The sequence below is a fragment of the Pithys albifrons genome, chromosome 2 (assembly GCF_047495875.1).
Source record: "Pithys albifrons albifrons isolate INPA30051 chromosome 2, PitAlb_v1, whole genome shotgun sequence".
Lineage (NCBI taxonomy): Eukaryota > Metazoa > Chordata > Aves > Passeriformes > Thamnophilidae > Pithys > Pithys albifrons.
Genome location: NC_092459.1, coordinates 80,911,087 through 80,924,852, shown reverse-complemented (window position 1 = coordinate 80,924,852; position 13,766 = coordinate 80,911,087). Strand labels below are relative to the sequence as shown.

Below are 13,766 nucleotides of genomic sequence, written 5' to 3'. Positions count from 1 at the left end.
TTTGTTTCAAAGTTTTATTTTGTCCTGTTAAACCTCTAATTGCCTGCTGGTGTTAATATATTTGATGAATATCAGCTGGTACTACATTGCTTTTCACTGTCCCAAGCAGCTCTTACCTGGCTCACACAGAACACCTGCTGAGGCACAGTAACATCAGTCGTTGGATTTAACAGCACTGTTCATATACTGCCCATGGAAGGAAGGCGTGAGGTTGAGCTGAAAAGCATTTTGCAGACATGTGCTAATCAAGGGCTTAAAAAATTTAAAGGACAGTATTTTATTTGTGAAACTCTACACTGCATGTTGTGAACAGCTCATACAATTTTCAGATGATGCTTCTCACGCATAATTTAAATGACCAACTCTTAGCAGATATTTGGTCTGCCAGCTATCTAGAAGAACATACTACATGTTTCCCATTACCTTACTGATTTCCAACTGCCTTCAATGGGGAGAAAGAGGTTGTATCGCTAAAGCTAAAGCTGAGGGATTTACAAAAGTATGTGTCTGACCACTGCTTTTTAGAGGTAGTAATGTCACCCAGTTTGAATTACAAGAATAAGTTGGAAAATAACTTATATCTAAATAACTTAAAACCTTTTTATAATTATTTTTCTGCTTAATTGATATGATAAAAAGAACAATTCTCCTTTGGAAAAAAAAGTATGTCAAAGGAAAAAATATTAGTAGTTATCAATAGGAAAAAAACCTAAGAAAAATGGAAGAAACTGGATGCGATATCAGGGTTCTTTTGGGGCTCAATGTGCAAACATTTCAAGAGCCTGTAGTTTTGTCTGGTTAGTACAAAGCAAGGCAGATTTTAGTTGGCATTGCTTGTCAATGATCATGGACACATGCAGGTTTACAGTGTTGTATGCTTCCATATGGAGTTTCTCAGTATTTCTTTCCACTATACTAAGGGAAAAAAAAGTCTTTGGTTCAGTTCTAAAACTCCCCAGCCATCTCTGTTTTAGGTTGTAACTCAAGTAGCAAAGTAAGACTAGCACTGCTTCAAAACCCACCTGCTAAATAGGAAAAAAACCCCAAACAAATGTGGATTTTTTTCTAAAAAAATGCTCTCCATGTTTCTAAATCAAGTTTAATGTTTTTGTTGCCATTTCCAGAAGAAGTTTCAAAATGAAGCCTTTTATTTACATTTGTTTAAGTTTTTGAGATTTAAAAGTACTCATTTCATGCCATCACATATTGGAAAAGGTATTCCAGTTTTTTCTACCCTTTTAAAAATTCTCTTCAAACATTCTCAGCTTTTGTACTTTCAGAATTTTCCTCTCTGAAACAATTTTAAAGTGATGGTATGAAAAAATTATCCCCAGATTTTTATCTCCCCCCTCATTCTCAAAGCTGTCCCCCCACCCCAGGTGAAAAGATGTTATTTGGAAATAGTTAAAAAGTTAACAAGAGTAGAGGAAAGAGAGGCAAAAATTCACTAAGCCCACAGACCAAATTTAAAGACTTATGGTCAATAAACCTCAAGAGGTAAATATACTTGAAGGTCTAGCTCAAGAAGCACCTCCAAATGAGTAACAATTATATTGCATCTGTGATAATGAAGTTGGCAAACCCTGAAACATTTAGGTTAGATTTCTTCTCACCTACCTTGAGCTGCCTAGCAGTTATTACTTTGGTATGAAGAAATCATCTGGGTAATGCAAGGAGGCGACATATAGTACTTTACTCCACCTGTATTATTAGCTGAGGTTATATAAGAATAATTCATTAATATTTTGCTTTTGCCTCTGTAGTATGAGAAATTAGGTTGAAATCAGGTATAAAAATTAAGTCCACATGTATTTTCTCAGTATACCACTACAAAGCATATAAACATCTATCTGTAACAAATAGGCAAGACAAATACTAAGTCAGTTAATCAGTCCTGGATACCCATGAAGTTTGATCTCATTGAGTAAACAAGCAGTGTGTTTTCAATAGATGGTCATGCAGTGACTGTTGAAATCAAGTTAATAACTCTGCCCCATTTTACTGGAGTGGAGTTAGCAGTAGGAAAATGAGGATGAAGGGCAGGATATCATGCCCCTACTCTGCTCCAATTAATAATGCCGAATCCTGCAGGCATACTGTAATATGATCCATTAGTGACTTTGCAGCTCCCACTCTCCAGTTCTGCTCCAGAAATAGAAGCATTTCAGTTCTGTTACAAAAAGTAAGAATAACAATAATAAGATTTACAGAGCTGGGCAAAAGTTAGAATTTCACCAAGGGGAACATGGGAGTTACTGACTTGTCGGAGGAGAAACTTGTGAAAAGCTTAAGACAGGTTGCACAAAACTTCAAGGTATTCAAGAGTGAAATAATTTTGCATGTTTCAAGCTTCACCTTTTCAAGTCTGAGATTTGTCACTACATGTTACACACAGTTAAAATAAAGAAAAAAAAAGGTACCCATAGCAAACATAACATTTGTCCTAGTAATGATGTCATTGAAATTCTTAGTAATCAATTTTATTTGAAAGATTGAAGGAGTATGTGTGGGGTTAAGAAGAGAGGAGGTAATTTGCCATGACCTATTTTCATTCCATTCCAATCAAAATTGCACCACTTAGCTGACTACTATAAAGGGATGCCTGAAGCACAGTTGCGTTAAATCATCTGTTAATGTCAGGCCAAATTTCTGGTCTACTGCCTTGTTGGTGGTGACAGCCTATCTGCAAGGGATAGCTGTGTTCACCACACTCCTCAGAAACTTTAATGTGCTAGGATAACAAAAAAGGCCTGAAATACTGTTCGTTGATATGAAAAAAGGTGTCCAAAGATGTAAGATGAAGAAGTAGAATAACAGTTTGAAATGCACATCTTCGCTGCAACTGGCTCTTGAAGTAATGGTAATCTCTAATCCAGCCAAAACATTGATGTTTTGGCACAAGAGATTAATAGGAAATTTTTAATGTAAAATTAAATAATTGCATTCAGTCAAGGAGTAAAAGAAATTCTCCAAAATTCTTGGTATTGCAGCATGGTTTGGCTTCAGAGCAAATATCATGAAGAGTTAACTACTCATCTCCTTTAATTGGTTTGAAAATCTAAATAAGGAAACTTTCCCTAAGATCTTCTAATATGTTTTGATTTCTGTCTCAAACAAAACACCAAAGAATCTTATTGTGATTTTTTTTTCCTTCTGTTTTCTTTCGCATGTCTCTTTCATCAGTTTTGATTCTGTGGTTCTCATTGAGGTCAGTATTAGGTCTTTAGCTGAATGTAATGTAGAATTGGATTCAAGGTCCTGATTTAGAAAAACTTGTAAGCATGTATATGTAAGTCACAAAGATCTAGTTTTCAAACGTGCCTTGTAACAGGGCTCCTTTCAGCACAGAGTTCAGGTAGTAGATGCCTTTCCACCATGGACAGAGCTGAGGTTTCAAAGTGAGAAGCTCTGCCTGAATGGGAAGCCTGGATGTCATGGGCTGCAAGCATGAGCAGTTGAGTGAAATACACTCCAAACAGGAGCTTGACAGGTCTGTCGCTACCGTGGCATACTGTGTGTTTATGGTTTAGCACTGTTGCTCTAGTGCTCCATGTGCCAAATGAAGTCATTAGCAGATTTGAGGTCTATCAGCCATCTGTGCCTGGTATCTGTTTATCCTCGAGTGGGAAAGAGCTTTCAGTGCAGAGCTATAGTGAGATGTAGTGGTACTAGAAGGTCTCTGGGGTATGCCTTGGTCATTTGAGTTAATGTGCACCTCACATGGCATTTACTGCTCACCACTTCCTCCTGGAAAATTGTTTGAGTCTCTTGAGAAGCTTTTTAACATGAGAACTGGTTGTGGTATCTTTTGTTAAATAATTGGCAGTGACCAGCAATACTAAGCCAGCTTTGGTGTGAATGAGAAACTTAATAATCCATGAAGGGGCTTTTTTTATATAACTTTAATTTACATTACAGTGAGTTCATAAATTAGGGGAAAAATTTGTTACCTATGGCTTTTTTTCCTGGTGGTGAGTTAGAATACACCAGCTGTAACACACCATTTACAGAGATGGCTGGAGTGATTACATATCAAAGCTGAAAATATTAACCATATCAGTGCAAAATACTCTTTGGTAGTCCTTGTGAGGGTTTCTTCTGTGTGTTATAAGAGCTCTCTCACTGTGTTGCAGTAACACACAGGAACACGTGAAGACAAAATGATTGATTATTAGCCCTAGTGTTTGTAATTTGATCAGTGCAGCAAGTGTTAGCCAATAATGATTTGTTTTCTTTCCCTTACTCCCTTATTGACTTATTTCATTGTCTCAGTGTTCGAAATTCCAAATCTGGAATGTCCTGCTATCAAGTCTAACTCTATTTAACCCAAAGGCAAATCCTTAGTATAAACCAATATGAATGAGATCTGAATTGAAAGCAAATTCAACTCATTATGTCCCCAAACTGAATTCTTTGTACTCTGTCAAATGCAAACACCAAAATAAATCTTCATGGCTGTCCACTAGACTGTGAGTCTGGCACAGACAGAGATTGCTCAGACAGTAGTTCCAGACATTTTGAGAACAGTGACCTCTTTGTGGGCTAAATTTACAGACTTTTCATTAGTCACTCAGAGAGGAAATCAAATTTAAACATTGCAATAATTTTCGTTTGATGATAAGGTATGCCTGAGAGTACTGGCCAGTCAGTAAAATTAGTTTACTCATTGTGTGTTTACCAGTCTAGAAAAGATTGTGTCTTCTACCTGTGTTACCTTACCAAGTACAGAATACCTCTCTGAAATATGTGCAACCTCTCAAAAGAACAGATCTTTTTGTTTAATTCAGTCAGTTTATATAATAATGTTTGTGGTTTGAAATAGCAGTTTCTTTTAAATAACTTTGCAGGATTTATTGCAGTGGAGCCAATTCAAACACTGAGAATTGATTCTTTAAGCTGTTGGTGAGCTCTATGGCTGGTCAGGCTAGGATGTTAAGTCTTCAGAGCTCTAGGATACTTCTAAGTTTTACATTGTAGAGGTTTGAAAAGCTTGTGGATTTCCCCTGAGAATTTTGCCTTGATTCTCATGCTGGGAGATCTGTTATTTCAGGCATTTTAGAAATGGAAAGGAATTTAGCTTTGCACTTTAAAGTTCTGAAATATGTGGCAATTTTCTTTATTTGTGGGTATAATAAACTGTGAGTACTCTTTTTTGTTTCTGTGTATATGCAATTCCAGTTCTCTGTGGCTGGGTAGAGAGGAATTTTTAGAAGAATCAGAAAGGACAAGGACAAATTAAATTACTGATATAAATGATTCCACAGGAGTTAAGATGACAAGGGACATGCCTTTGTATCAAAGAACACATTTATTGAAGCACTCAATTACTGAGAATTGTTTATTTTTCTTATTTTAAAATCTGTGATCACACAGAATCAGAACCTGGTTGTAGTATAAGGAATAAAGTTGGTCAGTTAAGGCAGAAAAACGATAGTGCAAGGTGACCATGAAGCTTGAAAGAAATGATGCATGAGAAAAATACTGGGGTTTTTGCCTTGTTTTGTTGTTTTTCCTTTTTTCTTTTCCCTAGAAACAGAATTAGTTAACTTCCAGTCCCAGTAGTTTTTGATATGTAAACAAGCAGTTTAGTCATGCTTTCCTGCAGCAATGTTAGGTATTCTAGATTTAGCTGTTATTTGAGCTACTTCTCTGAATCCTGGGAAGGTAGGAAACCTGATTTTTCTTTGGGTGTTTTGTAAAAAAACTGCCTTCTCTCTTTTCTTTCTTGGGAACTGTGGTCTACAACATCAACTCTTGTGTTGAAATCTCATAACTCCCCTTGGTAGGGCTGATCTTTAACTTTGAGATTTAAAACATCCTAAAATGTAATAGAAATGTAGAGGCGATTCAGTAGATTTTTAGAGACTTTGTAACAAATCTAAAAGAAAACAAAATAATAACCACATCCTCAAGTGACAGACTATGGATATTTCATATTTTATACCTGTTGCAAACTGCTAACTGTCTGTGAAGGATTGTCATTATATCAGAATTTCTCACACTGTAAATGGTGAGATCTTCCTCCTCTCATTGCCCTAATCTCAATTTCTCTCTCTCTACTTGCTGAGCACAAAAATCCCCCATGACTAAGGTTATTATCTACAGTACACATTACATGTGTGTCACTGTTGGTTTTTTTACATACCTGAATTAAAAAGAGGGGGGAAATTTTCCCCAAGGAGGTTAAACCAATCTCAGAGCACTTGAAACTTCTTATGCCTCTGGTAGGATTTTACACAAAACCATGTAGCTCAAAATTCATGGAATCAATTAGGCTTCTGCCGTTGTTTATGTATTAAATATGGTGTTAGATCTGTCCCTGTATACTTCAGATTCCTAGTCTTGTATTTGAAACTGTAAATGATTAGAAACTAGATGGCATGTCACTACCTCACTGGGATATTGAGGTGCACCTGCATACTGTGAAAAAAGTGCCTCACAGTGAACTACTCTTGAAAGAAATTCTTGATGTCTGAATCTCAGCTTTTTCATTCCTCTCACATTTTCCTTCACATGAGTCCTGGTATAAAAATCTAATGCATGTTTCTAAAAAGAAAGAAGTAAAACTCTTGTGACTTCTGTGTGTAAAACTTTTCACATCATAGATGCATACTTTTAGTAGAAAATGATGAAACAGTCTCTGTAACTCTATGGTAATCAAAATTCAATATTATTATTAATATAAATGTTTTATGGTAATAATAAGACATTTACAAGAAAGTTAATTTAGTTCTAAGAGATGTTTGACCTCTTGCTACTTTGTGATCCATTAGAGAGAGCTAAGGGTCACAAAAGCTGACTTTCTATTTTAACTGGAAGGCATTATTTTTTCAATAAATACCAAAATCAAGTCAATATTTTTAGAACCAGGATAATTGCCACTTGAAATGGACTAATTTTTGCTCAGAAGTTGCCTGGCACTTTATATCCAATGCCAGCAGGAAAGAAATAATTAAGATGTATGCTTTTGGTAATTGATCGAGAACATTTGAATGGGTTACATAAATAATAGACTAATCAAAGTATTGTCTAAGCATTTACAAAAAACACATGCCCTACTGCATGTACATTAATATAAATTAATGTTGCTGTCAGAACTTATGAGAGATTTTGAAACAGGATTTCATTTTCACCTTGTGGTTAATGATCTCATAAATAATAATTTGTCAATTTATAGGATAAGTTATACTATTAAATTGTTCAGCATACCTCTTTAAAACATAGGTGTGCATTTACTATTCTGGACAATTACTCTATGGATAAAACTGCAACTTTCAAATCTCATTTCCATCTCTGCCAAATCCTACTCTTACTCATTTTCTGTTCTAATAAGAATTAATGATAATAATCTCATTTTATACAGAAGAGACCTAGGGCTTTTGTTGTGCATGCAGTATCATGCAGTGTTTTTCTAAATAAAATATTTTATTTGTATGTCATGGATAATTGACCAATATATCTAAAAATAAATTAAAAACCAAACAAACAAACCAGCTTTTTCCCAAAATATCAAATGTTTAAAAAATACATTTACAACTGGGTTCTGGTTTTTTGGTTAAGCCCATGAAGATAGTCTTCTAACTATTTACTGAGTGTTAATATATCTTGAACATCAAAAAACTTCACTCTGATAGTTTGGGGTAGGACTATGTGTGCTTGCAGGTGTCTTCCGTCCTTCTCTCTTTTCTAAAATCGCTTCAGCTTTGTATTGTTGTATGAAGGAAGAATATACTTACAAGCTGAATATTTGAGATTAATGAAAAGGTTATATTTCTCTTGAATGGCAATTCAACATGCTTTGTTGTGGGATCTTTTACATGCAAACCAAAATTCCCACAATGTCAAAGATATGTTGTTGCACAGTCTTTGAATTTATTTACTCCTGTGTCAGATTGTCACAACCAAGGCTGCTATTTACTTCAAAACTGTCCCACAGATACCCTTTGGGCTCCACTGCTACTCATTAAAAGGTGCTGGGACAGGCTGGTATTGGCAGAGTCCCTGCATGGGAACAGCCACTCTTTTTCTCAGTAGTCATTGTCATCTCTTATGTTGCTTCTGGGATGAGCTTCTCAGGCTCTGTATAGAGTGGCTTTTTTTTCTTCTCTGGACAGGAAAATAGGGCCTCTGTATGTGTTTAACCCCACATTTTTGCAGGATACTAGTATTTCTGCTTTTAATTGACAGCAGTTTCACAGGAGAGTGTGTGCCAGATGTGATTGCTCTAAAATGAAAGAGCACCAGTGTTGGGCTTGAATGTTTTCCATCCAATTTACCAATTGCCCCTTCGTTTTATTTTGGAAGTTTTCTTTCTCTTGAGTGTGGGTTTCCAAATGATTCTGGTAATCCTGGATTTTTCCCCTTGTTTTTACAGGTGACCTGTAACTGTTTCACCATCAGTAATGGAGAGATGCAGGATGTTGGTGTTGGCCTGTATCCCAGGTACTGTGGACACTGTTTCATTCACAGGCAAAATCTGTCTTAGTTTTTTTTTCCCTTTTTTCCCAGCATAGCTGTAAGAGCCATCAAAGCAGCAGGTAACATGTCTAAACAAAAACTGGGAAATAGAAATAAATTAAATGAGGATAAAAAATACGATCTAGTTGAAAACATTCTTAGTAGTCCTGATTATAGCATTAAAACAGTTTAAATAAGATACATCTTAATATTTTATTTTTATGGAGGTGGTAGTCTTTTCTATGTAAGAATAAATGATGACATCAAAAATGTGTGACTGGGACTAGTTAAGGAAAACCTATGCAACAATATTTTAGAATACAGATATTTTGCAGCTGAGAGCCTTTGAAACTGGCAATTGAAATAAAAAGATTGAATATGTTTTAGTAAATTACCACAACAAAGAAACCAGTAAGGTGAAAAGATAAGTCCCTTGAGAGATGAATTTCAATTTCTCATTTGTATTATGTAAGAAGTATGTACCAGTTAAGGTTTTATCTTCATAATTACCTGTAATCATTAATATGGAAAATTAGTATGTATGGTTTAACATTCCATTTTACCATCTAAATTTTTTGTCAATGCATGGCTGAACTATGTTGTCACCTCAGTCACCACTGTCACCTCAGTGGGCCTCTCGTCATTTCTTTTCCTACTAATGTCACACATGTGAGATTTGAGTAAGGACACTTAATATCTTTAGGCCTACCTTATAGTAAATGTAAAAGAAAGTTGGTTAAGGGGACGTGGGAATTAGTGTTATAAAAAGTGCAAAGCAATAATTTGATTTCATAGTGGAATGAAAACAAATACTTTCACATACTCAAGAAAAATGAAATATTACTTTGGAGCAGCATTATTATTAGGGAAATGCTTGCATTTGGTTGAAAAAAGCCTCTAACTCTGAATAAAGTGTCTGTGTATGTTCAATGATAATACACTGGCAAGGGTTTCAAGAGACTCTTTCCCAAGTCACTTGAGAGCCGTTTGAATTTTGTTGTAGCAAACCACTCTGAGCTGGGAAAATTGTGAACTGAAATCTGTAGTTTGCAAATCCTGGGCAAATGTCTTTCCAGATGAATTCATATGCTTCCAGAGGAAAGCCTACTGGTGTTTCCATGAGGTGAAATTTAATTAAAAATGCTTTCTACAGCCTCATTGAGAGGTTGTATATTGTCGTATGGCTTGATAGCTTCAGCATCACAATATATTTTAAAATACATAAAATCCTGTGGCACTGCTCTACATCACCTTGCCAGCAGATTTGGGAGTGTGCCCAATGATCCCACAATAAGTGTCATGGGTACTCTCTCCCAGCATATGTTACCAGCTTCTTGTGGAGATTAACCACAGGTATTTTATCAGGTCAGAAGAGATATCAGAAGATTGAGGGCCCTGTTTATATCTACTTTAAGAGTCAAAACCCGAATAAACATAGTTTGATGCAGGACTCTGGCCCTCGGCAACATCCTCTATTTTGCTGACAGTTGAGATTTTGGGTTTTTGAATCAGGCAGACAAATAAAACAAATAAATGCAGCCAGGAGCTGGATAAGCCAAAAATTCTTCTTCCAGACTGATGATACCAGAACTATTCTTTCAATGGGTCATTCCCGTGGGTAAAGAACAATCAGCCCCACTTCTACAGGACTGATGTTGGTCTGGCAAAGGCACTTGTTTCTCAGCTAATGAAACACGTGACTAACAAGCATATAGTGCCTGTTGTTCTTAACAGCACCTTTCAAAGAGAGGGAAGGGTTTGTTTTAGCAGTGTGTGTCTCTTGAGGGTGGCAGCCACTCCCTAACGGGCTATGCTGCTTCAACTGTCACATGCCACGAGAAGAGAGGCTGGACCAAAATATGTGTAAAGAAAGGCAATGGCCATGTTTCTTCTTTCAACTCTATTCACCAAATTCTTCAGCTTTGAGACATGACACACTCCATTTTCTCCTGATGTGAAATACAGGGTAGATTGTTGACCCCTTTGAGCTATGGTTCCAATGACAGTCAGGTTAGTGCCCTGAAACAGAGCAGAAGCAGCAGGTACTAACCTTTTGCTCTGAACTGTCCAGGTTACCTTGTTCCCCACCTGCCCTGTCCCCTTAGTCACGTCTCTCAGAGAGTTGCTGAGAGGCCATTGCCTCCCTCCTACCTGACTGCACAGAAGGCAGAAACATATGAAGGGATCCAGGCATGGCTCTTATTAGCGATGAATATAAATCTTCTATTTATTAATTTTCCTGCCCTAACCAAGAGCAGCTGATTTGCCAGGGATTTTATTTGTTTTGTGTCTTAATTGCCTGATAGTTCAGATGTAAGCATGTTAGCTACTTTTAAACTATTAAAGGAAAATGGCTGTGGAGATTCCTCTGTTAAGATTTTTTTTCTGCTCTCTTCCCCCTCTACCTCCCCTCGCAGCATGTCTTTACTGAATCACAGCTGTGACCCAAACTGTGTGATCGTTTTTGAAGGATACCAGCTTTTACTTCGCTCTGTCCGAGAGATCCAGATTGGTGAAGAGGTAATTAACTTGTCCTCCTTTCCATCACAGACACCTGCAACAATGACATCTCCCTAAATAAATTCCAGACTGCAGGGCCACCAGCTTAATATTTTGATGATATATTGATGCCACTTTCTAGCACATAGCTATCAGGGGGGAAATGATAAATAGAATCATCTCTTCACACTGCCTGGGCCCCATAATCATTACTTCTCATAAATCACTAGCAGTCTTGATAAATTCTTGTTCCTCCTTTCCTCCTCTAGGCACTTCATTTTGTTTGTATTTGAGTGTCTTTACCCTGACAGAAACACTTAGGATATGTTTGATTGGAATGCAGTGTTCACTTAGTAATTGCAACAACAAGCATTTGTCCAGCAGTTGTAGTCGTAGTAAACCTTTCATTGACAGTGAAAGCAGCAAAACGAGGTTTGGTTTCTTGTCTGTTTCACTGTTTCACAAGGAAAGACTTCAAAATATCCTTTTTAAGAGATTTCTGATTTCATCTAAGGTAGTCTCAACAGCATTTGTATTAATTTGATTAATTGTATTAATTTGATTAATTGTATTAATTTTTACAGCATTTGTATTAATTTGAAAATAGTCACTGGTTGCTAGGAAATAATTTCAAAATAAATGTATTTTGCAGCAAAGCAATATTGAATTTGCTTAATAAGACCTGCAGAGATGTGTATATACATGTAACTTTAGATGTACCAATGACCTATACAGTCCCAGCTCTTGGACATTTCAAATTGTGCCCTAATGTAAATACAGTTCACACTCTGGGAGTATGAAAAATACATATTCTAAGTTAGAAGTAGCATCTCTTTCCCTCCCTATTAGTGTTTTTTTTCTTCTTTAATGTATTCCTATCAAATATAGTAGGCCATAAAAATATGTAAATGATAAAATAGTTTTTAGGCAAAACATTTTAAGAACCAACAAGAATGCTTCTGCATACTTACATTTTTGCTAAGAGAAATCTTTTAGGATGCAATATTTATTTGTGGAGCTATTAACTGTAGACATTTTTCAGTCTGTCATTCTTGTTTAATTCAAGGTATAGACACCTTTCTTCTGTTTTATCCATAAACCATAACTTTCCTCTTGGCTTCCCACTTCACTAAGATGGATTGTTTATTTAAAAATATAATAGATTTTAATGTATTCCCACGATGCCTTTAGCTTAATTTGTAAAGTTCAAAATTCTGAAGCTATCTTATTTTGTACCTGGATATATTTTTCTAAGTAAATTTCATAAGGCAGATCTTTGTGACAAGCAGCTTTTACAGAGTGGAGAGGCTCTGGGTGGTGAAAAGTGAAGTAGAATTCTGTGCAGGTCTGATGTGCAGGCTGTACTGTGGCTGTGAAGCTATGAGCCAAATTTTAGACTTTGTGTTCGTGGTCTGTAGCCCACATAAGTCTTGAGTTTACAATTGGTGGTGAAACAGATATGGTGTAATTTAGGAGTAATTTGTCAGGCAATCAGGAAATACATGTAAATTATAAAGCAGGGCAGCTAGGACTTGTTTGTTTGTGGTGACTTGGGCAGCTGTGGAATACAGGTTTTAAAAGGACTGCCCCTTATGTGGGTATATTGTAGTTTCTAAAAAACTTTGCCACCAATGAGGTAGTAAAATAAAGTCAGAATTTTCCAAAGAGCTCATATTCTGGTATCTCTGCTGCAACTATTTAGTAATGGAAAGTTTAGTAATGAAAGGAATACTTGCCTTAAGGAAGCCTAATACACACATGCACACATACACACATCTACATACTGTGTTAAAGAAAGTGTCCTCTTGACTTACCTGGAAATAGAAGTCTCAGTCTGAGGTACATAACTCTTTAAATAAGGATGTGTCTGTGGAAGAAATTGGACTTAAGTGACAAAGTAAAGCTACAAAGTCAGTATTAGCTTAGATCTGTTATGGGAAGACAAAGGGAAATAAAATTATTTGGAGGGTATGTACAAGTCAGTAGTTCAATATTACTTTCAACACCCAATTACTTTTCCTCATACATAACTGCTACCACTTTTCATTTTGTGTTCTGCATGGTGACTTTGGTACAACTTCTTTCCCCACCACCTTCTGCTTGCCTACAGTAGGGTGAGCTCAGTTTATTAATTGCCATGTATTTAATTTACACATTTATGTACATGAAACTACATCACCTGTTACGAACTGAGTTTAAACTTATATTACAGACACCAGGAATTGGTCTAATGGGAGAGAAAATAGATTAGGGAGGAATCTGATTGGGTTTTCTGAAAAAATTGAGTGCTCTGCGATGGTAAGATGAACATTATTTCAAGTCATGAGACAACAAGAAAACTTAAATATAATCACTAGAAAATTTGTCTTATGTTGTTCAAACTTACACTAGAGTCAGACAGCATGAGATCCCCTACATAATTAATGGGAAGTAAGTAAGCAAGCACTAAGATTTATTAGAAGAAGCTAAGTAGCAAGTCAACCTCTGATTAGTGGAAGAGGATTATGGTTTTACTATTCATACAGGAACAAACTTGATGATGCTTCTGAACCCTTGCCCTGAAAGTATCAGCCACTGCAATACGATGTGTTCACTAGGCCAGTGAGAAGTAAAAATATTTTTGCACATTTGTAGTGCTTTCTGTTGGAGGACACTACAGGAGGTTACACAAGCCGAGGAGTTGTTGACCACCTATAATCACAGGAAAAACAAAACCAGAAGGAGCTGAGGTGACTGGCCATTGTGGTCATCTCACAATCATATAAAGAGGGAGGCACCACTAAGATGTTATTTTGGTTGTAAACTAGAAG

General features: G+C 36.3%; 1 protein-coding gene across 4 annotated transcripts in view; it reads left to right on the top strand.

Annotated features, from left to right (window-relative positions):
• The window catches only part of SMYD3 (SET and MYND domain containing 3), a 410,479-nt gene that overhangs the window by 317,409 nt on the left and 79,304 nt on the right, over positions 1-13,766 (top strand). For all 4 annotated transcript variants that reach the window (XM_071548005.1, XM_071548006.1, XM_071548008.1 and 1 more), the window contains 2 exons: positions 8,375-8,442; positions 10,875-10,977. In XM_071548005.1, the coding sequence (XP_071404106.1) occupies positions 8,375-8,442; positions 10,875-10,977 (171 nt within the window). The remainder of the gene's footprint in view (positions 1-8,374; positions 8,443-10,874; positions 10,978-13,766) is intronic.